Consider the following 25,198-nt stretch of genomic DNA (forward strand, 5'->3'; position numbering starts at 1 on the left):
ACACGAGACACTTTGGGTCAAAGATTAAGGCGAGGCTGCTTATCTGGGAGACTTTTACACCACCTTCAAGTCCCGCCCACCCCGTGGGCACGACAACTTTGGAGTCACCACGTGAGGAGCATTCAAAACAGATGCAGACATGAGTAAAGGAGTTTACCTCAGCAAAGGAGCGGCGGCGGCCTTGGCGCTGGTCGGCCTGGCCGCATGCGCCGCCGTCATCGCCCTCTCGGTGGTCTACGCTCAGGAGAAGGCCAAGAATGAAGTAGGGACCGCAGCAGAGACCACCACCACCACCGCTGCTGCTACTACTACCACCACCACCACCTCTACTATCCCCCCTATGACCTCTACTACCCCCGCTATGACCTCTACTACCCCCGCTATGACCTCTACTACCCCCGCTATGACCTCTACTACCCCCGCTATGACCTCTACTACCCCCGCTATGACCTCTACTACCCCCGCTTTGACCTCTACTACGACCTCCGCCCCAAAGGAGCCCTGGCATCATTACAGGCTCCCCCAGTCCCTCGCCCCCATCTCCTACAACATCACCCTTTGGCCCCGGCTGGTTCCCCGAGAGGACGGCGCGTACTTCTTCACCGGCCGCTCCTCGGTGGTCTTCACCTGCGTGGAAGACACGGACCTCATCCTCATCCACGCCAACAAGCTCAACCTGAGCAGCCGGGATGACGGACACCCGGCTCGGCTGCTGGGCCTCAACGGGGTGGAGGTGCCCGGTCTGACCAGGAGCTGGCTGGAGGCGCCCACGCAGTACCTGGTCATCCAGCTGAACAGCCGGCTGCGGGCGGGAAGCACCTACGAGCTGATCACAGAATTTGAAGGGGAGCTGGCCGACGACCTGGGAGGATTCTACAGGAGCGAATATCTGCAGGACGGAGAGAAAAAGTAACGTTTTGATTGTTTTATGACCAGCTCATGTTTCTGTGTAGTTGATCTTTTACAACAACAGGAACGCGCGTCAAATCATTAAGCCGTAACGACAAGAGCAATATAATAGCAGTATCTAGATTACGTTCTGAGCAATACAATGGGCAACCGTTTTATCGCTTTTATCAGTCGTCAACACGTGTGAAAGCGCTTCATACATGTGAGTGTCTTTGAGGCTTCCCTGAACATGCGAAACCTAACTCGACGGACCCTACAACTTACCGATAACCCTAATTCTACAGACTCTAAACTTGATACATAAACCGAGCCATAAGACCCCAAACCAGGATGCGGGGTTCGGATAATGGATGGTTGGATAGAAAAGTCTAACATCAAAATAAAACGTACCTTACCAAATAGCATGTGGAGATCAATGCATTGGAATGCTTTTATTTTGAAGTTGCTCGTGGCAGCGTGTTGTGGCGTAACAGTTTTGGCCATTCATATTGTGGTCACAAGCTACTGCCAGTTCCGAACATCCGGGCTTTTCTGATATTTTCTACAATGCAGCACTTCCTTTACATGGTGAAAACAAAACGGTTGCTTTTTCCTGTCACTACTAGCATACAAACCAGGCTGATTCTCATACATTTCATCGCGTTTTGAAATCAAAATAATGCTCACAAATCAAATGACAACAATCCAAAGACGAATGCTGAGAGCTGCCTTCCTTTCGAGTTCGCCGCCATTTTGATTTGTGACATAAACTGGGGATTGTCAGTAGTGACCGATGCCAACAACACAACTTTATCCTGTAATCACGTTCAATCGCCAAAAAAAGACTTAATTAAGCTGGAATTGTATAACACAGCACCAGTTGCCGGCATTTCGCGAAGGCTAACAGCACTAGCGCGCTAACAGAGAGAGCAATTGGATTACTTTTCAAAGGTAGTTGATGTAAATGACTCTGCACACTTTGATGCTGACAAGCTGACACAGTTTTGGTTCCTATTGATCAGTTTAACAAACTGGGCTTACTCAAATGTGCTGTTTTAGTTGACAAAATGGCTTCTGTGGTAATGACATCGCTTTGTCTCATAGACCAAAATTGATACATTTGACTAAAATCACACTAATGTTTCTGGAGAGGGAAATAATGTGCTGCTAAGCACAATTTAAATTTAATAAGGAACAAAAAATGTTTTTGATGCGCTATCTAGAAATGAAACCCAAATCCGACAATCCCAAAAAAGTGTGTGTGTGTGTGTGTGTGTGTGTGTGTGTGTGTGTGTGTGTGTGTGTGTGTGTGTGTGTACATGTATCAGGGTTCTGGCTACCACTCAGATGCAGCCGACAGACGCCCGCAAAGCCTTCCCGTGCTTTGACGAACCCGCCATGAAAGCCGTCTTCCACATGACGCTCATCCACCCCCAGGACACGGTGGCCCTGTCCAACGCCATCAACCACGGTGAGTCCCTTTGGCAGCCATTGCCCATGACGTGCTTTAATTATTATCATTATCGATATCGTGCAAGTCTTCTCCACGCAGAAGCCGTCAACATCACCATGGACGGCCAGAATGTGCTGCAGACCACATTTGAAGCCACAAAGAGGATGTCAACCTACTTGCTGGCGTTCGTGGTGTGTGACTTTGGATTCATCAGGAGCAAACCGGGTGCAGATGTTCTGGTAAACATATATTGTTATTTTTGGTCTAGCTCACCGTAACCCTGAACAGGAAAGGTAGGAAAAATGGATGGATAAGCCTAACCCAAGTGTAGTCAAATAGCCCTAAAACCGTAACCCTTAACTCTTTGACTGCCAGACGTTTTCAGAAACAGGATGTCGCCAGTGCCAGCCGATTTAAGCATTTTGACTGATCTTTCAAGGTCCACAGAAAATTATGTGTTTGGACTATGGAAACACACATACTACCAAATGAAAGATTGGACTCTCATCTTTCATCAGAAAAAAAAGTTTGTTTCTACCTTATTCCGTTTTTTAGTAATCAACAATAGAAAATGGTTAGTTTCACCTCTGTTTAAAAAAAAAAAAAAAAAAAAACGTCTTTTAACGTCTTTGGCACTCCTCCATAGGATTTTACTAAACGTTATTTAACGTTTTTGGCAGTCAAAGAGTTAAAATATTTCCCCCTGACCCTAAACTAACAAACCTTTCTCCCTGAAAGCCTTTTCGCACTGCACTTGGTCTTCTTGGTGTCGGCCGTAGAGCAACGTGTGACGACAACAGAGCCCCAGTGCAAGCCATCCCGTAATTAGAAGTTGCTTGTGTATTAGACCAACCTGGAAGTAACAGGGAGGCTTTTCCCACCGAATGGTCGATTGCTGTTAGCTAACACTCCATACATGTCAACCCTAATTTGGTCCCACCTGTATTACAAACCCATAAAATCCTTATTTTCCCATAAAAATCCTTATGTCAGTTTTATCAATACTAAAGCTGTTTCATGCAATAACATTAATCTTACCTTACTTTCTTTCTTATATGAAGACATTGACAGTATCTTGTTCCAAATGACATTTTATTGCACAAAGAAAAAACAGATTTCTAAATATCACAGTGACTGCCATCTGGCATCATAAGGTGAATCAATTTTAATCAAAATTTTATCATGGACGGTTGACTTTTTTGTTGCTTCACATTTCTCTCGTGCAACTTTGATTTCAAATGTTCTTTGACATCGTAAATGCCAGATGCCGCAACCTTAATGTCCCGTGAACAAAGCGAACATGATGCATACTCTTCTCCAAGTTTTGACGGCCCAATTACCTTAAATAAATCCGTCCATTCCGAACGAAAACGTCCGGTGTATCTTGTTTTTTTGGCCGGCCTGTCCCCCATTTTCTCAACCACTGCGAACGACTCGCAATTTTCGCGCTAACACAAATTTCTTAACTGCGCATGTCAGGAAACTGTTAGAAGTCTCGCGCGATAGACGAGATTTTGTGACCGGTTGTTGTTTAAATCGAGCTTATGCACACGTGTAGCACGTAGCCGACAGTAAATACTAAATAAATTTAAAAAGGGTAAGCAATATATGCTAATATTATTATTTTCATGAAAACAGTTAAATCCGTATTCATTTCCAAATACGCCCGTATGCTTTTGCAACACTTAAAAATCCGTAAGGAATACGGGCAAACCTTATGGGTTGACATGTATGACACTCTGAAATCACTCAAGCAAACCCTCTACTATCCGATCACAGCAACCGAGTTGACGTCACAGCATTGAGTTGACTGTCCTCGTGCCCTCATATATAATGAATCGGTTCTTTGACGTGGCGCTGCGAGTTACTAAGTGCAGTGTGAAAAGGCATTGACGTGCTAACACCCTAATCCTAAAAATAACCATAACCGCTCAAAATGATCCCTAACCCTCAACTGCTAACCCCCAACCCCATATGCTTAACCCCTAAACTTAACCCTACTCTCACCCTTTCCCCTAACCCTAACTCGAACCCTTACATAATCGTAAACATGAACAGACGTGGGTAGTAGCGCGCTGCGTTTACTCCCTAGCATTTACTTAACTTTTTGGATACATTTGACTTGTCAGACTACTTTTTCCTACTTTTCTTGAGTCCTAAAGTAACAGTACTCTTGCTTGGCTGAGGATCTCTGGTTTGGAAAAGCCAAGTGAGTCAGGCCTGGTGGGCGGCACACTGCACTCATTGAGGACACTGTGGAACACGCTACAGTACATACTAATTATTACATACTAATTAGCAACAGGGGGGTGGAATGAGGGGTTCATAACCTCTCCTGCGGCACCCTTGACGTCCTCGGTGCTTTGTGGGTGCAGCGCTGCCAACTGCTGGACTTAAAGCGCAATTAATTAATTTTTTATTTTTTTATTTTTTTGCATTCCAGATCAGGATCTGGGCACGTAAGCAGGCCCTGGAGGAGGGCCAGGGAGACTACGCGCTCAATCTGACCGGACCCATCCTGGCTTTCTTTGAGGGCTATTACAACTCTTCCTACCCGCTTAGCAAGTCTGGTACAGTGATTTTTATTTTTAAGTTTAGTTTGTGTCACTGATGGTGTAGTGGCAGCATAGGTTTAGTTCCATACAATATTTTAGTTTATTTTAATTTTTTAGTTTAATACATTTGTATTAATTTTTTAGAAAAAGTTGACCTTTTATTTTTATTTCATTTGCACTGAACCAGTTTTATATTTTTTTTATTATAATTTTATTTAGTTGAAAGGCAGCATAAACGCCCCCCCCCCCCCTCTTGAATTTAATTTGCAAACATTCTTATTTTATTTCAGTTTTTTAATTCTACCAATGACCAGACAGAAGTTAAATCCAATTAATACGACTGAATGTGGAAATATTATACAGATGATGTCAGGGGGGAACTTGAGTGGTTGAGGGATGGTGGACCCAAACGTAGCGAAATGGGAATCAAGTGCAATGCGTGGGTGGAACTTTATTTAACCATAGGGAATAAGGTGAGCAGACTGGACAGGTCGCCATGACTGTACAGGACGTGAGTAGACAGGTCACCATGACAGGACAGTGTCAGGTATTTTTTTTGTATTCATATCATTTTCATACCTTGTGTCAGTGCAGCGATATAAGCTATCAAATAGAGAGAGTGAACAAGTAACATGTTGCCTCACCAATGGGTAAGTTGTCACACTTTATGGGGTAAGATGTCACACTGGATTTTGCAAATTCATAAAATAAAAGAATTCATAAAATAAAACAAACAAACACCTCTTTATTATTATTTAAAAGAAATACAGCTAGAGAAATTGTCATTGATCTTGAAAATTTACTATCGTCATTGAGCAAACTTTAACATAAAATATTGTGAAATCCATTAAAGTCCTTAGGAACTGCTGGCATGTAGGTCATAGCTCTCAGCCTCAAATGCCAGTTTTGCTTCCCTTAAACTAAAAATTTTAGATTAAATTGAATTTAAAGAAATAAAGCATTTCGGTTAATTGATTAATGGATGGTTCATCATAAAACTTAAACCATGTGGTTCTACTGTAGCTCCATCAACAACTGGAAAATCCATTTTTAAACAATGAAACAAAACCTAGCAAACTAATTTCCTCACTCTTCAGACTCATCATCTGAAGGGTAATTCTGGCATATATAAACCGAGTTGCCAGATTTGCATACTTCATTGGCCCATTCTTTGCATTTGTGACAACAAACCCCAAAGTGACTGAGACAAGTTGCCCCAATACACCGCGTTGGCTAATACTTGCTCTAGTTTAAAGTTAGCTTAAAACAGAGCCGTGACTGAGGCATGACAAGATGCCTGAATTTCGCCTCTAACGAGTCCACATGATTTGATGCTAAAATTTGTCTATGTACGACGCCTGTTTCAAAATATAGAAGTTGAAATTTTTTACTTTGGGTTTAGCAAAACAGATAACTGCCACTCATCTCATCTCACAATGTGCTATTCTCTTCTCAGACAGTACACAACCCCTGACCATTTAGACGAAAAAAACTAATATTCCACTTTTTTCGTTGCGCCCTCTGGTGGAGAAGAAAATTGCAATGTGACAACCTACCCGTGATACAACTAGCACCGGTCTCCCCTAGATAGGCAATGCAACCACACCGACTAGAACCGAAACATGACAACATGTGACGTGGTTATTATTACTTTGCCTCTTATTTTTTTTTATCTATTTTTATTTTTTTATTTTTAGATCAGATCGCTCTACCTGACTTCAGTGCAGGAGCCATGGAGAACTGGGGCCTGATCACATACAGAGAGAGCGCCCTGTTGTACAACCCGGACGTGTCGTCCAACTGGGACAAGGAGTGGGTGGCCTCCGTCATCGCTCACGAGCTAGCACACATGGTATATGATTATACACACGCATTGAATGCATCATGTAAGTCATCGCAATCATTATATATGTTGGCGTTTGCCGTTAGTGGTTCGGCAACTTGGTGACCACACGCTGGTGGAATGACTTGTGGCTCAATGAAGGATTTGCAACTTATGTGTCCTACCTTGGAGCCGACTACGCAGAGCCACTGTGGAATATAGTGAGTTTTTGCCACATTTTCTCTCGGTCTGCTGCATTTCTTTATTTTTCAAGGTCACACGGCAGCACTTCATAGAACAAAACCATATTTGGTCATCACGTCTCACCTTGTGAACAAGACGTCTTCTCTCCGCAATTTCCAGAAAGATTTGATGGTGCTGAACGACGTCATGAACGTGATGGGAGAGGACGCGGTGCCCTCCTCGCACCCGCTCTCGTCCGAGGAGGAGGACGTGATGACGCCCGCTGACGTCAACGCGCTCTTTGACACCATCACGTACAGCAAGGTGCCTCTTCATCCTCACCCACGACCCGTTCACATTCTTCAAGTGCTGGACTTGTTGGTTCTTACCTCCTGCAGGGAGCGGCGGTCCTCAGGATGCTGTCGGAGTTCATCACAGAGGCCGCCTTCTCCGAAGGACTTCATGTGAGCGGAGATGTTCGTGGTATTAGCCTGTGTTAGCATGTAGCATGTTGAAGACTAAAACTCTAGGATGTTGCGTTGACGTGTGTGCAGACGTACTTGGAGGAGTTTAAATACAACAACACCGTCTACAGGGACCTCTGGAGGCATCTACAAACTGTAAGACTTGAATCAAGCACCTTGTGATGAGATATATATAATTTATTTATTTATTTATTTATTTTTTGGGCGGTGTCATGGTAACCAGGCAGTGGATGAGGCCGGCCTGAGTCTGCCTCACTCGGTGGAGGTGATCATGAACCGCTGGATCCTCCAGATGGGTTTCCCGGTGGTCACCGTAGACACGCGGACCGGCAACATCTCCCAGAAGCACTTCCTGCTCGACCCGGAATCGCCGGTGGCGAGGAGGTCCCAGTTCAAGTGAGTTTGATGTGGTTTCTGCAGAAGTGACTCACGCACGCATCAAACGCATGACGCGTGATGTTTCGCTGCAGCTACGAGTGGTACGTTCCGATCACGTGGACAAAAAGCGGCGGCGGTGTTAAGCGGCACTGGCTACTTGACAAGGAAGGTAGGATTTGAATTTGAATGTCGGGAAGATAATACGAGTTATTGTTGACATAGAGCTATTGTTTGTTAAGATTTACAGCTATATTTACACTTTTATGACTATTCAAATACTTCCAAGTATTGTTTATGAACTTAACTCATTCACTCGCATCCATTTTCATTGAAGTAACCCCCTTCGCTCCCGGTTGTTTTACTGGATTTTGCAAGGCCCACAGAATGTTGTGTTGTTTTACTATAAAAACATGGAACCTACCAAAAGAAAGATTAGAGTCTCTTCTTTCTTCAGGAAAAAAAGTATGTTTTGTACTGTATGTTTCCATTTTGCAGCAATTAGCATTAGACTATAGCTAGGTTTCATCATTATTCACAAATCTGTTGAAAACACCGGGGAAAAGAGCTTGTTGCAAACATGGCCTTGGTTGATCTCTTATACTCTGCTGCCTCCTGCTGGCTGTTTGTGTAACAACTACCATTGCTTAAAGCAACCTCTTCAGGTCAGAGGCTGCCTCAAAGTCTTCTGTATGCTCTAGCATAAAAAACTTAGAAATACTTTTTTGGGACCATGACAATATTTAAAACTGAAATTTTTTATACGTTTTAATAACTGTGTTGGGCTTTGGGCCTCTATTTCTGACACTTGGTGATTGATATCCATCTCTATTTCTGTTTGTGTATTGAACTAGAAAGCAAGCCAGACATGGCTCTGGGTCCCGACGAGTGGCTGGTGGCCAACATCAACATGACGGGCTACTACAGGGTCAACTACGACCGCCAAAACTGGGAGCGTCTCCTGGCCAAGCTCAATTCCCAGCACCAGGTAAAGCGAGAGCATCCCCGTCCCGGAATCCCGCTCGGGACTTCATCCCCCTTTCGCGTCTGCCTTCAGGATATTCCACTCATCAACAGAGCGCAGATCATCGACGACGCTTTCAACCTGGCCAGGTACTGAAGCTCGCCTTATTATCCATCCATGTTGGAAACATCATTGACTGCTTCCGTTGTTAGGGCAGAGATGGTGAGCATCACTCTGGCTCTGAGGACCACCGAGTTCCTGCAGAATGAAGTGGAGTACATGCCCTGGCAGACGGCCATCAACAACCTGCACTATTTCTACCTCATGTTCGACCGCACGGAAGTCTACGGACCCATGCAGGTGCCACTGAAGTCGAAAGGCTTTCTCGTATAGTAACAAGGAGACAAACATATTTGTTTTTTAACGCTCTAAAGACAGTTGGGTCAAAAATAACCAAACTATGGGTCAAAAATGCACCGATCGCTTGGGTCAATTTTGAGACAAGAAATTTAGTGTAAAACAACTCCTAAATATTAGTCAGATCCTTTACTTGGGTCATTTTATATAAAACAACCCAGAGAGTTGATCCATAAAGTGGATTGGTCCATTTTTGACCCATAATTGGGTTACTTTTGACCCAACTGTCCAATCAGATTTCAGTTTATGTGTTGCTATGTAAATGAAATATAACCCTGAACTATGCAAAATGCCATGGTTGGTCTATGACTGGCCTTTTAACTGGCAGTGCTGATAAAGTTGGCAAATCTTGAAAAAAAAAAAAGTGTCTTATGCTTTCAGACGTACATGAAGAAACAAGGCACACGTTTGTTCACCTACTACGAAAATCTGACAGCCAACTGGACCAAGATCCCCGATAAGCACACTGACCAGTAAGCAGGCGTACCTAATGAAGTGTCCTGTCAGCGTGTCATACTGTCATTCATCATGCGCGTGCGCGCGCGTCATTGTGAAGGTACAACATGGTGAACGCCATCTCCAACGCCTGCAGCACCGGCATAAAAGGCTGCCGGGAGCTCACCTCCAGATGGTTCTCAGATTGGATGAAAAACTCGACCAGCATGTACGTACTGTAAACCACAGTTAGCATGAGAAGCTAATGTAGCGGTCTACGTCTTCACTCAGACGGACAATTCAAAACCTTTTTTTTTTTTTTGTACAACATGAAATTTAGTAGCCATATCTATTATGAGGAGGTCTCAAAAACCCATGCCGGACAAGATACAGGTAGTCAGCCATTTTTGTTTTAGTCGGCCATTTTAGGTGGATTCTTTAAAGGTAAACTTGCCCAAGAGATTTTGTCTGATAATTAGTACATTTTACCCACATGTACTAGATAGATGGACGACGCTAAATTGCCAAGGATTTGATTTTTTGCCTGTAAAGATACAGGAAGTCATCCATTGTGGTTTCAAGTGTCCATTTTAAGGTCCGTGAAAAACTAATTACAGTATTGCATTTTGTTGTTGAATTCAGCCATGAAACTTAATTAGCATTTCTATGACGAAAAGCAAACCAAAAAAGTCTCAAGAAGCCAAGACCCCAAAACAAATAGAAAGTCGGCCATTTTGAGTTGAAACGCCCATTTTAGGTTCATGTTAGCCATTTCCTGGTGCCCTTCAAAGACTAACTTCGAAAGTTTTTAAAAATTCCGCCCGTGGCGCCAGTTTCATTTAGCAACATTAAACTTAGTTTACATTTCTATCATGAGCAAAGTCACACACAAAAAAGTCTCAAGAAGCCAAGCCCGCAAAACAAATAGAAAATCAACCATTTTGAGTTGAAACGCCCATTTTAGGTTCAAGTTAACCATTTCCTGTTATCCTTCAAAGACTAACTTCTAAAGTTTTTAAAAATTCAGCCCCTGGCGCCAGTTTCATTTAGTAACATTAAACTTAGTTTACATTTCTATCATGAGCAAAGCCACACACAAAAAAAGTCTCAAGAAGCCAAGCCCGCAAAACAAATAGAAAATCAACCATTTTGAGTTGAAACGCCCATTTTAGGTTCATTTTGACCATTATTTTCACATATCCTTCAAAACTAACTTCTAAGGTTTTTGAACATTCATTCCCTGAAGCCACTTTCATTTAGTAATATGAAACTTAGGATTTCTATCATGAGCAAAGCCACAAAAAAGTCTTAAGAAACCAAGCTGCCAGACAAATGGGAAAGGTGGCCATTTTGAGTTGAGATGCCCATTTTAGGTTCTTTTTTACCATTAGTTCCAGAAATCCTTCAAAGGCTAACTTCGAAAGTTTTTAAAAATTCAGCCCGTGGCGCCAGTTTCATTTAGCAACATTAAACTTAGTTTGCGTTTCTATCATGAGCAAAGTCACACACAAAAAAGTCTCAAGAAGCCAAGCCCGCAAAACAAATAGAAAGTCAACCATTTTGAGTTGAAACGCCCATTTTAGGTTCAAGTTAACCATTTCCTGTTATCCTTCAAAGACTAACTTCGAAAGTTTTTAAAAATTCAGCCCGTGGCGCCAGTTTCATTTAGCAACATTAAACTTAGTTTGCATTTCTATCATGAGCAAAGCCACACACAAAAAAAGTCTCAAGAAGCCAAGCCCCCAAAACAAATAGAAAGACGACCATTTTGAGTTGAAATGCCCATTTTAGGTTCATTTTGACCATTATTTTCACATTTCCTTCAAAAACTAACTCCTAAGGTTTTTGAAAATTCACTCCCTAAAGCCACTTTCATTTAGCAACATGAAACCTCTACCCCCCCCCCCCCCCAAAAAAAAAATGAAGCCACGCATGAAACCCCACAGGAAGTCTCTCGCAGTCATCACATTTCCTTTGCAATCAATATCCAGGATCAGTCCCAACCTGAGGAGCACGGCGTACTGCAGCGCCATCGCAGCGGGGGGTGTGGACGAGTGGGACTTTGCGTGGGACACGTACAAGAACGCGAGCGTGGCTTCCGAGGCCGACAAGCTCTTGTATGCGCTGGCCTGCGCCAAAGAACCCTGGCTGCTTAACAGGTGAGCCGCTGACTCAACTCATCTACTGCATGTTTTGTTGTTGGCGGTAAAACATTCTTCCTGCCTGCGGCTCCTTTTCAGATACCTGCAATATTCTCTGGACCCGGCAAAAATCCGTAAGCAAGACGCCCGCTCCGTTATTTGGTACATCTCCGACGGCCCAATCGGACAGCCGCTGGCTTGGGACTTTGTCAGGAGCAACTGGGATTACTTATACAACGAGTACGTTTCAACATTTCAAAAGTACTTTTCCTGCAGTACCACAGTGTACTGTTTATGTTTTAAATGTGTGTATCTTCTTTATCAGCTACTTTCCCGCTCGGTCCGTTTATGTTTAATGCTCGCGATATTACGCTAACAGTAACGACCAGAAGACTAATTACTGGATGCCAGAAAGATCGAGTACACAGCTGTGGAGCCTTTTTCTCCTAATATGCGGAAGAAGGTCTAATCTGTCCAAAATGGTTTCTACTCTTATACTGTGGTGCAGATAGCTAGGACGGGTCACAGCGACACAACGGCCTAGCTCAAGTCGCCTATTTCACTATTAAAGTGGAAGTCAACCTCCCCAAAAACGTTTTACAATAATATGTTCTATGCAGCCCCACTTGTCTAATTATGGTATTCTGGTTGATATTATGTTAGTGGAATAAGAGTTGAGTGTTTATCTATCTCAGGGGGCGGCCATTTTGCCACTTGCCGTCGACTGAAGATGACATCAATGTTGCTCAGGTCTCAGGTAACAGCCAAACACAGGGCAGGTTCAGAAAACCGGTGAGCTGTGATTGGTCGTTTACTGAACCCTGAGCAACATTGATGTATATGGGGGCCGTCATTATTACTGTAGGTCTTTTTTTTTTGCTCTTGTGAGAGTACAAATTCATGAGAATGTGACATGTATCTTCCATATTAATAATATTCAGTATCTGCCTAAAGTTAGCAAATAGCTACATCGCTAGTGGACATTACATCTCCCTTTGACGATTTCATTCCAATCAGAAAAAGTTGGACCACATCAGCATAAAACTAACAAAGAAATTACCAAATTAAATTTTAATCAAATAATGAGTTCAACCAGTAAATATTAAATAAAAGTCCAATCGAAAATACAAACTAATTTGCCAATTTAAAATTCAAATATACATGATGTATTAATAAAAAAAAACAAATGTCTTTGTGGCACAGTTACGGCGGTCAATCGTTGGGCTTCTCCAGCCTTGTTTCCGACGTGACCGTGCGATTCTCCAGCCGGTTCGAGTACCAACAGGTACGTCCAAGCGCTCACTCGCCGTTTGTTGCTTTTCGAACACAATGCGCGTGGTTTGGTCTTCGTAGCTGCTTCAATTCAAAGAGGAGCACAAGGAGCAGCTGGGCGCCGCCGCCACGCACGTGGACCAGGCCTTAGAGAGGACCCGGGCCAACATCAAGTGGGTGTCCAAGAACAAGAGACAAGTGCTCGAATGGTTCACCACGGAAGCTTCAGTGGCGCTGTGATGCTCTCTGGCTGGCCACTTCATTAGGTACGCCTGCAACATATCTACTCTATATGATACTGACACTGTCTGATTTTCATGATGTCATTAGATTGTACATGAGACTGTATATGTGATGCAAATAATGTTTATTTGTAAAATCTCTTGATTTTGAGTTTTATTTTGAAAAAGTACTGTATGTTTTTTTTTTTTTTTTACTCATTCACTGCCATTGACGACTAAAAACATCAAAAATACATTTGAACTATTTCTATTAGTTTAACATTTTTTTCCTCTTTCGTTAACAAGAGTATTGAAAAGCTAGAATTTTTTAGTTGTACATTTAGAACAGATATAAAATTTGTGACTAATCATGAGTCAACTAGTAAAGTCATGCAATTAATTACGATTAAAATTTTAATCACCTGACGCCCCAAATTTTTAATAATCTTTTCTTCTTTAAAAAAAATAGAATTATTCACCGCCATTGCTATATACGTCGAAAATTCATTATACCTAATTTTTATTAGTTTGCATTTTTTTCCAATTTTGTTAACAAGAGAATGAAAACCTAGTCATACGATTAATTACAATTTAAAAATGTAATTGCCTTTCGCCCCCTAATTTTTTATATATTTTTTTAATGAATTTATGGCAGTGAATGAGACAATAAACAATAAAACTTCACAAGTTGACTTGCTTGTATTAAATGAGCATTCTGTAGTTCTTCGCTGAATTTTAGCGGTTCTCAGTATGTCACAGTCATGTTGGACATTGTAACTTCCTGGTATGGACTGGAGCCATCCACTCAAGCTTGGGGCTTATACCCCCGGTGCCCTGAAGTGTCGTCTTCAGCTGTCGCCCCCCCCCTTGGAAAAAAACCTGGCCTCCCTCAGCGGGGGTCTTTCCTTAAGGACTTTAGCGCCGCCGCGATCCCCATTTAGCACTTCTGTGTGCTCTGTTTGTCTTAGGAAGTCCGCAGATAAGCGACATCTAATTAAAGCCGATCACAACCACACAGCAACAAACTTGGATAAATTCTACTAATAAAAAAAAAATAAGATGAATTTAAACCATTTCATTAAATACAAATATTTTCAAAATATTATTTTCCTAAAAACAAAAGGTGTAAAATCCAAGTAAAAAAAAAAACACTTTTTGTACAAATTTAAATTAAATTTTGCAACTAAGAAAATACATTTTCTTAGAGTACATAATATTTCATAAATGATCTTTCAATAATTATGTCAATTTTCTATAAATGCAACACTTTTTGGTACCTTACTGGTAAAATAAAACAATACTGTTTAACCCAATTAAGCTAAACTAAAATAGGACAAAATAATAAATAAAGACGGAAATGAAATTGTTTAACTAAAACTGAAGGTTTGAGAGCAAGTCTAGAAATATTTTAATTTTGTACTTAATGATTTACATTTTTCTTTTCTATTCTTTTTTTTTTTTTTTTTTTTTACACACAATTCAACTAAATTCTAGTAAGAACCAAATAATGAATTGAATTAAAACATGATGAGTGTTTAGGTATTTGGACTCTGGATATTTTAAAACAGGCAGCATATTAGACACTTCTGTAATGATAAATAAAGTTTATTCTCAATGTAAAAAACAAAACAAAAACAATAAATATGCATACATATGTACAAAAAACATTTTGTTGCAAAAAACAACAAGAAAGAAGTAACGTTCATTGTTGCAATGAAAGTAATCATCTTGTTTCTCATCGTTGTCCTGAGAAGTCGTGGAGCTGTTGCTGCGGCAACCAGCACTGCTGAGCGTCGAAGGACGCGTCGCTTGGAAACTGAGAAGACAAAAGATGAGAGAAGTTTGTCACATTAGTCAAACGAAATGGTTTTTTTTAAGCATATCATTTTCATAACGCTTAACAATGAAGAAAATTGCCTTTTTAAAAGTACACTTTTCTTCTAAATTAAACACCTATTTGTACAAAAATTCCTCATAAATGATACATACAATTTTTTATTCAGCAATATTATTTACAACATATTGGACAATTAAAAAGTCATGTTTGAAAATAAGTCAAATAGATATGTCCCCCACTTAATTCAGTACCCCCCCCCAATAAATTAAAATCATATTATTCAGGGTTAAAGCTAATATTTCACAATGACATATTTTCTACTCTTAATTTTTTTTTTTTTTACTCACTATCTACTACTAAACTAAAATGAGGTTTGAGAACATTATTTAAATACTTTTCACAATGAAACAGAAGATTTGAAGCCCAAATAAAATAAAAAAGCCTACTAAAACATCTCGTATTTTTGTGCAAAATACATCCTGAGTTCAAATTAAATTTAAGATTACAAATTGACTGTGTGAAGTGAATATATAAAACTTTTGATATTAAACTTAAACTAAATTCATTAAACGTATTATTATCATTAAGTTAATATAAAATTAATCCTAACTGATTATATTAAGTTTAATGAACTCATAATTAAATAAATAAATAATTGTAATTCTATTGTGTGTTACAATTATTATTTTTTTAATTGGTCAACAATTCAATTTGTAATCTTAAATAGGTTCAACAATTCTCATTTTTCGAGTGTAGCTTGATAATAATTTACAATAGTTAGACGTTTGGAAGCCACATGCAGATGTCTTGGTCTACATACTTGACAGTTGTAGTTCCCGGTGAAGATCTGTTCGGCGGTGGCCTGGTCGCAGGGTTCTTCCCGTTGACCCAGGAACTGGCTGAGTGTCTGCGGTGGCTCTGCCCGGCCCGAGGGTCTCCTCCTCTGCTCCAGGGTCTCGTCGCTCAGACCCAGCTGGGCCGACAGGAAGGCGATGTAGCGCGCGGCCAGGCGCAGGGTCTCGATCTTGGTGAGGGTCTGGTCCCGGGGCGCCGCCGGGGGCGGCAGGTAGGACCTCAGGTGGTGCATAGCCTTGGTCAGGTCCCTCATCCTCAGCTTCTCTCGCTCGCTGGCCGTCTGCCGCTTCTTGCCCGGGTACCTGGATCGAGATTTCTTGACAGGCGATGGAGCAGGACGGCTAAGGAAGAAGGAGTCCAAGGCCAGGTTGGGCAAGAAGGAGTCCTCGGAGGAGGTGGGCGACAGGCCTGCGCTGAAGTAGCCGGGGTCCGAGGCCACATCGTACAGCGGGTAGGACTTCTCCAGGGAGAAATTGTCCTGGTTGTCGTGGAGCTGGAATGAAGTCTCCATGTCGGACACTTGCAAGTGAGGCAATGAGCTCTGCGGCAAAAAAAATCGAGCAATTGTGAGGACAGACGGGAAAGGCTGGCTCCATATATGTGGCGGAAGGTGCGAGGTTGCACCTTTCGGAGACTCGCTGAGAAGAGGGCCTCGCACCTCAGCCGGGGGGTCCCATGGGAAAGATTCCAGCTCCTGGGCTGAGGTGCGAGCAGACAGCATCATAAAATAAGATGCATTCACACCTCCAGACTCCCAAGACGCATGGGAAGCCTTCAACAGACTTGCGGTCAGGACCGGGACTGCAAATGCAAACAACTTTCCACCCCTGATTCTCATTTGGGATGTGATTCATTTTGGGAGGAAACTTTCAAAGTAAACAAAATATGTCACATTTGTACGGTTTTTGAACAGCTGCGCGCTATATTCTTGCAAAAAGTACTTAATGAAATAAAATTTTAAAAAACAACAAATATAACTACAGTAAATTAAAATCAAAGTATTTAGGGTAGCTAACAACTAAATAAATGGAATATTTCGGTGTGAGTCCAAAAATGACATGCAACATTTTTTTTAAATACAAAATCCCTGCTAAACTAAAACAATATGAAAGTGTTTAAAGTTCAGGTTTCCATAAAATTTCCATAATCATTAACCATGAAAAAATATTACATTTTGAAAGCACGCCAAGAACATACTCGTACAAAAATAGATCAGTATGTTTTGAACATAAGCCCAAAATAAGTTAAAGTTTAAATTTTTATAATTTTTTTATATATATATATTTTTTTGAATGTTTTAAATGTTTTATTATTTTTATTTATTTATTTATTTATTTATTTATTTTACAAAATTCAGCTATATTCCAGGACTAATCTATAAATGATGGACAAAAATATTTAGGGTAAAGTTGTATTTTTTTCCTTGGGATCTTTGTCACTTCTTTTTTTTTTACTCGCGACTGCCACCTCTGGCCCAGAGCGTAACTGCAGCATGTGTGTCAGGCTCGTTCATGGTGCGCGTGCGATAACGTGCACGAGCTTAAAGCGACAGCCACAGATGAAAAACGAACACATGACTTCAAATGAGGTACTAAAAACTTCGCCCCTCCCCGAAGAAACTGTGGCGTGTGCGGGTCCGCACACTTTACTTTAAAGGGAAGATAATATTTAACGATGAAAAATGTCAAGCTTTTCAAGTAATATGGCGTTATATAAAAGGAGCACTTTCTGGAAAGACTTCACAAACTGGCATTGAACTTAAAACTGTTTAATATAAGTTAGTAGACACAACACAAAACATCATTTAAAAAAACAACTCGGTGGATCTCATTAATGTATATTTGATTTGATTCGTTCCCTGTTGCACGGAAGACGAAATAAAAGAAGAAGCGGGCCGTGGCAGCTGTTAGGTGTGAGGGGGTTTGCTCTTCAAGTCTTGTTTTGACAACCTGAGCAGACCAGGGACCCTCACTTGCACTTCAAAAGAGCAGAACATGCGCCAAGCTTCCCTGCAATCATCATTTAACCATCACAAGACGACATTCCACTTGTGTATGATGACATCATTAAGGGTATTTGATGTTTGAAAAGTTGATAGTTTTCTAACTACTGTAAATGCTTCTTTTTTTTTTTTTTTTAGCTAATTATCCTTCCATCCATTATCTGAACCCTTTGCCTTAATCACTGCCTCTATCTATCTATCTATCTACCTATCAGGCGTCAGTTGGTTTGGTGTGGATTGGAGCAGGGAGAAGCGTTCCCACAAAACGACGTGTCACTTTTTGTCTCCTGCTGGAGGTTGAGGTGTCACCTTGTTATTAGAGGGCCTCACGCCTTCTCCTCATGCTTTTAAGAAAAAAAGAATAACAAGACCGAGGGCATCAGAGGACCAAAGTCAGGTTTGTTTTCGCTGGGGCTTGTGCAGTTGTTTGCTTGACCTCTTACAACAATTTAAGTGCGACATTATCAAATTTAAGTATGAAAAACACAGGAAGTACAAATGTACTCTTAACACAGATTTTTAATAAAGCCAAAATATTAGCAACAGCTCTCAGTGTCCGTCGCAAGCGCTACAATAAACATGACATGGAATTGAAAGTGCAGCGCTTGGGTGTCATTGCACCTAATGAAGCGAAAGGAGCGTCAGGATGTGCTTGGCGTGTTATAATCCACATTAGCAGCCAGCGTGTTTACTCACATGTCCTAATGGAGCAATCAGCACAACGGCGTTAACCCTTTCATCCCTTCTGAGGCCTAATTAGCTGAAAGGGGCCGAGAGTTTGCGTTATTAGCCCGCATATCAAATGAGGCTAATAAGGCTAAGCTAAACACACGAGAAGTTCATGTGCATATGAAAGCAAAGAGTTCGAGTCTAGACTCGGCGGTGCCAAGGGGCGCTGTTGTTTGCGCAGCTACGTTAGCATGAAAGCGCTAAATCAATTTTGCTACAAGCTGTAGCTTACATTTCTGCTTCTGCGGCCATCAGTGCAATTTTTTGTTCCTTTCTGTAGAAATAGCAGGTTAAAAACATTTCTGACGTTACACTTTTGTTTCTGTGGTGACATGACATGAAAATCACACTTGTGGGGTTTTCACTATTGCTCCTATTGCTCCAATACGAATCTCACTTCCTCCACTTGTATCTTACTGTGGAGACATCACAGGAAAAGAAACCATAAAAAATGCATAGAAAAATAAAATCTAATGTGCCTAACCAAATCTTTCTTCCAGCTGTACACGTCTTTGATGTGATTTGTTTTTTTCTTTTGCTTTTGAGGTGTGTGATGCCATCACAGAACAGGAGAATGTAAGGAAAGTGTGACATAACTACTGAGCTAGAAACTGACACACACAAAAAAAAATCACTTTCTTGTATTTTATATTTAATTTTTGATTATTTCTCACTAGTTTGTATCTGAGTTTATTTTAGTTTTTGATGCACATTTAGAAAATGGAATTAAAATCAATCCGACACCTTCACACATTTGTACACGTTTTTAGTTTTAAAGCGCAATATTTAATTTAATTTAATACTTTCCCCTGATTTAAATGGATACATTGTCAAAATAGAGCCAGAGGTGGAGAATCCAGGTCCAGAAAGTGTGTGGAGTTTGTTTTATCCGCAGGTGCTTCTACTCGTAAACAAGCTCATTACCTGCCGATTCATTGACAGTTGACAAACCTGTGGCTGAAGCTAGTCTGTGGCAGGGTTTTTACTTTGTGGACCTGAATTCTTCACCTCTGGTTCCCGGTAACGTTTTGTTGTTGTTGCAAATGACAAATAGCTTACATGTTGCAGCAGCCTGCTTCAAAAGCGACTGGAAGTGAATAGTTGGTGACGTAATGCTTTGGAATGTATTCACTGGAGGAGTCTTCAAACCGGACTGCTGAATAGTTAAAGTGGCTAGCAGCGGAGGCTAACCTGCATGCCGCCGAAAGTAAGTGCGTCATTTGAATTCTTCGTCTTCTTAATGATCACAAATCACCCTAAATGAAGTTTTTTCGTGTTTGACGTCAAGTATCGTATCCATCCATCCACGTAGTGAGACACAATGTGGTACACTGCTTGGCGACAACCAACAGAGGGCACTGTTGATGCATTTATTCCACTTTGGAACAGGGGGTTGACTAGTGACTATTCCCTATGGTGGACGGATTATCCATTTATCCAGCCATCAATTTTCTGTAGTGCTTGTCATCAATAGGGTGTGAGCTGGAGCCTATCCCGGCTGACTTTGGCTGAGACACCCTGGACTGTTCACCAGCCAATCACAGGGCATTATATTTATTAATTTTCTATTAATTAGTTTTTGCGATTAGCACTTTGCTACTTCATTTGTTGTTGTTGTTGATTCATTTTAGAATATATTACTTTCTTAATTTTGTTTGCTTTTAAAATGTTTTTATTTGCATTAGTTTTATTGTATTTTGTAATTATTTTTTTATTTTGCTATTTCATTTAGTCTAGCTTATTTGATTTCGTACCTCTTTATTTATGTATATTTGCTTTTATTTCTTTATTCTATGTTTTGTTTTTGTTACATTTTTCTTTTCTTTTTTTTGCTAACAGGACCCAGCACACTCCAATTTGCATATTTTGAGCTCATTTCATAACCCTCTGTGCAAAAGTCATTGTACACTCACTGGCTATTGGATTTCATTGGATGACATCAAGTGCAAGAAGTGTATAAGATACTCAAATAGATGATAATAATAATGATTCTAACAATATTTGTTTCTTATTCAAGTGAGGATACTTGAACTCTTTTGCCATAATTTTTCACCAGTTTATTATAAATAGTGGTGTAAAAAAAACATATAAAAATAGCATGTTCCACATATTCATATTTACACATAAATACAAAAGACATATGAACTATATAAAAAAAATAAATTAGTCCATTCACAATGAGGCAGTAGTAGTCGTTGGATGGCGGCGGTTGTTGTCAAACCCAGTAGTAATCGTTGCACTCAATCTGTGTTAAAAACAGAAAATGGTGTTTTATAGATAGATAGATAGATGATTTGTCATGAATTTAGGAAGCCATTTTCACCTGAGAGGAGGAGGAAGTGGAGCTTCCCGGCGGCAACACGTGAGGAAAACTACAGCTCCCAGAATGCAACGCTGCGGCCTGCCCTTGACACTGCTGTGCGTACATGTCGTGAGGGGCCTGCGGAGGGCTGCTGTAGTAATGTGGCGAGCAGGATGAGGAGGAGGAAGCTGAGGAGGAGGTATCGCCGAGTTGGGCCGACAGGAAGGAGATGTAACGGATGGCGAGGCGCAGGGTCTCGATCTTGGTGAGGGTCTGGCCCGTGGGGGCCACCGAGGGCGGCAGGTAGGACCTCAGGTGGTGCAGAGCCTTGGTCAGGTCCCTCATCCTCAGCTTCTCCTTCTCGCTGGCGCTCTCGCGCTGCTTACTCCGGACCCTCGCCGCCCTCCCGGGCTTTCCCTGCGAGGCCACGCCAAGGCGGGAAGTATATCCCATTTTGCCGCCTTTCGTAAGAAGAGGCGATGAGTCCGGGGAGAGGGTCTCCGGCGAGGAGACTTCGGAGAGGTCCGAGTCGGAGAACCACTGCTGGTAGTGCAGGCTGTACTCCAGCACAGAGGAAGAAGACATGTTGCTGGCCATGTTGCTAGCGAGCTTGAGAGCGGGCTTTCAGTTTGTGCTGCTCTGCTCCCGAGCTGCAGCCTTTTTAAAGTCCAGGCCCGAGTCCAGAAGGTGCCAAGTGACACCTCCGCACGCACACACACGCACACACAGACATAGAGAGTGGCCATGGCTGGGAAAAGCAGCAGCAGTAGCAGAGGTGTGAATTTTGACTCCTCCTCATAACAATAAACACTTGTTCCTCTCTTTCTAGGTTTGGTGGCTCTGGTTAAGCAGAGATGAGTTTGGCACATGTCCCGATATTTTTCTATGGAATGCCGCTCTCGCGCATGCACCTCGAGAAAAGTGAGCATAGGATAACAAGTGATGATACAGTACAGTTGCTAGCAAGCTAATCTTTGTAAAAATGCTGAAATTAGCTGTCATGCTTCCATCCGTTCTCTTAACTGCACAAGGGTCACGAGTGTTAGCTTTAAAAAAATGTTTTCCATCCATTGGCCGTGTTCACCTATTTGGGAAAGTTGGGTTAAAAAAAAAAAAAAAAGCAGGGAGTGGTGAGAAAGTAGTTACTTAGCGGCCTGTACTGCTAGCTAATCCTAGCTAAGGTTAGCATACGTAGTTACTTAGCCAGTACTGCTAGCTAATCCTAGCTAAAGTTAGCATAAATGTAATCATTTTATAATGATTTTTGAGAAAACTGAGGAAAAAAAAAAGAAACAAAAGATGACAACGGCGAGAAAATGTTGACAAAAAACCATACCGCTTTTCATTTTCATTTCTTTGTATTATTTAAACACAATACCTGCGTAAATGTGCTGAATTTAGCATATAGCTAACTTAGATTTGTAGTCTTGACAGATTTTAAAACATAGACAAGACCTGTCAACAAGAAAGAACATCATTCACTGGGTCACACTTCTTTCTCTTTTTGTTTTTTTGCTCTCATTTTCTACCAGTTGAACTCAAATTGTTGTGAATTTTCCCCAAATCTGTGTTAGTGAGCGTGATTGCTACAGAAGTGGCTCTTAGGCTGCCCAACATGAAAAACCGTCCTAACATTTGTATTTCTTTTTAAAAAATTTTTTTAGGTTTGAGTATTTGAGCCACATTTCTCTAGCATAAGCTAAATAAATGTACATATTTTGTGTGTTTAATACAGAAATTAATATAATATAATATAATAGCTCATAAATACTATGCATTGGAAGTCTATAATTATTAGAATGTAATTTTCTTAAATGCATTTGACCACATGTAGAAAACACAACAATTTTGATGGTTACACGCAAGTTTTTGCGGACAATGTTGTGTTAGTGACAATTGAGCCACGGAGATGATTGATTTGTGACTTGCGTCAATAACGTGACATCATCTTGAATTGCCGTCACCGCAAACATTTGTCCCATCTTGCTCCTCTGTAGTTCTCCTCGTCTTCTAGATGGGATCTCAAGTGGGAGGCGCTACCATGTAAACCAGGGGTGTCAAACTCATATTAGCTCAGGGGCCACATAGAGGAAAATATATTACCAAGTGGGCCGGGTCGGTAAAGTAATGGTATATAACGTCAAAACAATTTCCGTCAATTATACGCATATTTTCGCTATTTGTGGGCCAGCCCTAAATTACGGAGCTCAACTGTAATATAGAAAATAAAAAAATAACACGGGAAACACTTGCCTGTATGAGTTCCAGAAAAGTTAAATTTACCGGTTGTGCATATATATTGTTCCCAGAATGCATTGTGTAGCGCAGTTAATCAAGTTATAAGGGCGTTAAAACTTGTCATATGCAGTTATTGAATTTGTGTCGTATTACATGTTTATGTTGGTCTATGATTATTATTTTTTTAACCAAACTGTAACTTTAAGTTGTGCGTAAAATAATGACATCCAGGACGATTCCGTGTACAAGTTGCATTGCTCAACTGAGGACTGCTTGAGAAATTCCAAATTTATATGTTTTGACTGTGGCCGGCTGATTAATTGGTCCGACATTTTTTTTTTTTTTACTTTACAAAATCATCTTGCAGGCCGGATTAAATCCCTTTTGTGGGCCTGATCCGGCCCGCGGGCCGTATGTTTGACACCCTTGATATAAACGGATGACGTTGAAAATCCATCTTGTGTTACAGGCTACAATCTTATCCTAGCAAAAATGCTGAAGTTATGTTATAGATGACTCTAGTATGACTGTGAAATTTGGTTCTTTGTATTTTAATGGCATTTTCTTGTTCATTAGGCTTCTTTAAAAAAAAAAAAATATATATATATATATATAATCTTAGCATTTTAGCACTCTTACCTATCTTTAAAATATTTCCCAAATTGAGGCGAAACATGTTTATTGTCTTTTTAAACTCGATCATGACTCTGCGTCTCATTGCATTACTCTATGTATACAAATGTTTAGTTTTTTTTTTTTTCTCTATGCGCTATGACGAGTGTGTAATGACGATGACGTAGTGAGTCGAGGTGCGAGGCCTTCACGCTGTTGAGAAGAGATGAGGCTCAAGGTGTCACTTCACACCTCAGCTGTGAGAACCTCACTCTGACCGTTTCTTCTCCTTGTTTGGACAACACTCGACGGTGTGACTTATTCACACAATTGGAAGGATTGCTTGCACTCATGTTGATTAGATTTCATATTTGGAACATTTTGGATATGGGAGTGCGTTGTCGGGAATTTTGTTTCAATGGAACAAAAACGCATGATTTCAGCAGTTAGACCAAGCCCTGACATCTCCTTGTACAACACTGTGCATTTTAACCAATATTTGAAGGGTTCTTTTTCTTCTTCTTCTTCTTTCTTTAAATATTTATATATTTTGAATATTGAGCATTTTTTTAAATTTTACTTTGTTTTTGGGTGCAAATTATTGAATATAATTTTACAAGTTGTGGTTTTATTTTATAACGCATTATTAAAATACTTTTAAAATATTTATTTAATGATCAATTAATTAATATTTATTTATTTAAAAGTGTAGAAAAAACACTATTAGGGTTACAAAAATTCTAATTTTAAAATTAATTTTCTTTTAATATGAATTATGTCTCAGTATACACATTTGATCATTTTAATTTGTTTTTAGCATCTGTTCCATTTTGTTAGTTCCAGATAACAATGTGAAGTTGATCCATTAACCGTCTGTTATTTTGCGGGTCAAATTGACCCGCGCTGTTTGTAGTTCAGTTCACTTTCAATATGAAACTTCTGTTTAGTTTAAGTATAACCAACATCGTCTAATTAATATCTGGGATCTATCCGGGATTTCTCTTTTATCTGACACGAAATATGCCCCTGGGTCAAATTGACCCGGTGGCATTGTAGCTCTATCCGAGAAACAACATAAGAGGAAGGTTAAAAAAAACAATATACATCAAAATAATTTGAATATCATCCATGTTTGGTTCCCAACGTCCGCTGAAGGGTTAAATATGTGCAGCAGGCAGTTGCTGTGTCAAGTGGAGGGCAGAGCGAACCGGGCTTGAACCCGTGCCACGACCCGCCCATGCACTGCGGCCGAGGTGAGGCTGTGGGAGTGTGGCGGGCAGTTTGGCACCTCTCTCGGGGGTTCAACGCCCACCCACAGCAGGCTCTGAGGCCGGGCCGCCCGCCCGCCACCTGTCTGGAACCTTCCGCCAATCTTGCCGCAACCGCCACATGGGAAGGATCCGGTACGATGT

At 41.0% G+C, this 25,198-nt stretch overlaps 3 protein-coding genes across 4 annotated transcripts; 1 reads left to right on the plus strand and 2 right to left on the minus strand.

Annotated features, from left to right (window-relative positions):
* Positions 1 to 383: 383 nt before the first annotated feature.
* On the plus strand, positions 384 to 18,158 carry LOC144050298 (aminopeptidase Ey-like). Of its 2 annotated transcripts, XM_077563422.1 has the most exons (21): positions 384 to 909; positions 2,217 to 2,359; positions 2,441 to 2,580; positions 4,785 to 4,911; positions 6,594 to 6,748; positions 6,826 to 6,939; positions 7,082 to 7,225; positions 7,300 to 7,365; positions 7,456 to 7,521; positions 7,610 to 7,782; positions 7,857 to 7,933; positions 8,616 to 8,749; positions 8,819 to 8,874; positions 8,938 to 9,085; positions 9,524 to 9,615; positions 9,699 to 9,806; positions 11,569 to 11,736; positions 11,818 to 11,958; positions 12,922 to 13,003; positions 13,072 to 13,256; positions 18,121 to 18,158. In XM_077563422.1, exons 1-20 carry the CDS (start codon positions 404 to 406, stop codon positions 13,228 to 13,230), a joined length of 2,799 nt encoding a protein of 932 aa, XP_077419548.1. In that variant the 5' UTR covers positions 384 to 403; the 3' UTR covers positions 13,231 to 13,256; positions 18,121 to 18,158. The 2 variants fall into 2 exon arrangements, with proteins under 2 accessions (XP_077419548.1, XP_077419547.1); XM_077563421.1 differs by lacking the exon at positions 18,121 to 18,158 and having other exon boundaries at positions 13,072 to 13,429.
* LOC144050299 (uncharacterized) lies at positions 14,921 to 19,704 on the minus strand. The gene is made up of 4 exons (XM_077563423.1): positions 19,694 to 19,704; positions 16,528 to 16,602; positions 15,869 to 16,444; positions 14,921 to 15,027 (listed from the first exon to the last, which is right to left on the minus strand). Exons 3-4 carry the CDS (start codon positions 16,412 to 16,414, stop codon positions 14,947 to 14,949), a joined length of 627 nt encoding a protein of 208 aa, XP_077419549.1. The 5' UTR covers positions 16,415 to 16,444; positions 16,528 to 16,602; positions 19,694 to 19,704; the 3' UTR covers positions 14,921 to 14,946.
* A 1,403-nt stretch (positions 19,705 to 21,107) lies between these two features.
* Positions 21,108 to 21,615, minus strand: LOC144050899 (mesoderm posterior protein 1-like; the record flags this gene model as incomplete). The annotated part of the gene is made up of 1 exon (XM_077564581.1): positions 21,108 to 21,615. A coding segment is annotated over exon 1 (426 nt), but the record flags the coding sequence as incomplete, so codon positions are not given.
* Positions 21,616 to 25,198: the final 3,583 nt, after the last annotated feature.

This window comes from Vanacampus margaritifer, chromosome 4 (assembly GCF_051991255.1).
Source record: "Vanacampus margaritifer isolate UIUO_Vmar chromosome 4, RoL_Vmar_1.0, whole genome shotgun sequence".
Taxonomy (NCBI): Eukaryota; Metazoa; Chordata; class Actinopteri; order Syngnathiformes; family Syngnathidae; genus Vanacampus; species Vanacampus margaritifer.

Bases quoted from the DNA above. Each gene is read 5' to 3' on its own strand.
- LOC144050298 (XM_077563422.1), top strand. From the start codon at position 404: ATGACCTCTACTACCCCCGCTATGACCTCTACTACCCCCGCTATGACC. The intron at 7,366-7,455 runs GTGAGCGGAGAT...ACGTGTGTGCAG, and splicing joins CCTTCTCCGAAGGACTTCAT to ACGTACTTGGAGGAGTTTAA. The intron at 8,875-8,937 runs GTACTGAAGCTC...TTCCGTTGTTAG, and splicing joins GACGCTTTCAACCTGGCCAG to GGCAGAGATGGTGAGCATCA.
- LOC144050299 (XM_077563423.1), bottom strand. From the start codon at position 16,414: ATGGAGACTTCATTCCAGCTCCACGACAACCAGGACAATTTCTCCCTG. The intron at 15,028-15,868 runs GTATGTAGACCA...TTGTCTTCTCAG, and splicing joins CCGGGAACTACAACTGTCAA to TTTCCAAGCGACGCGTCCTT.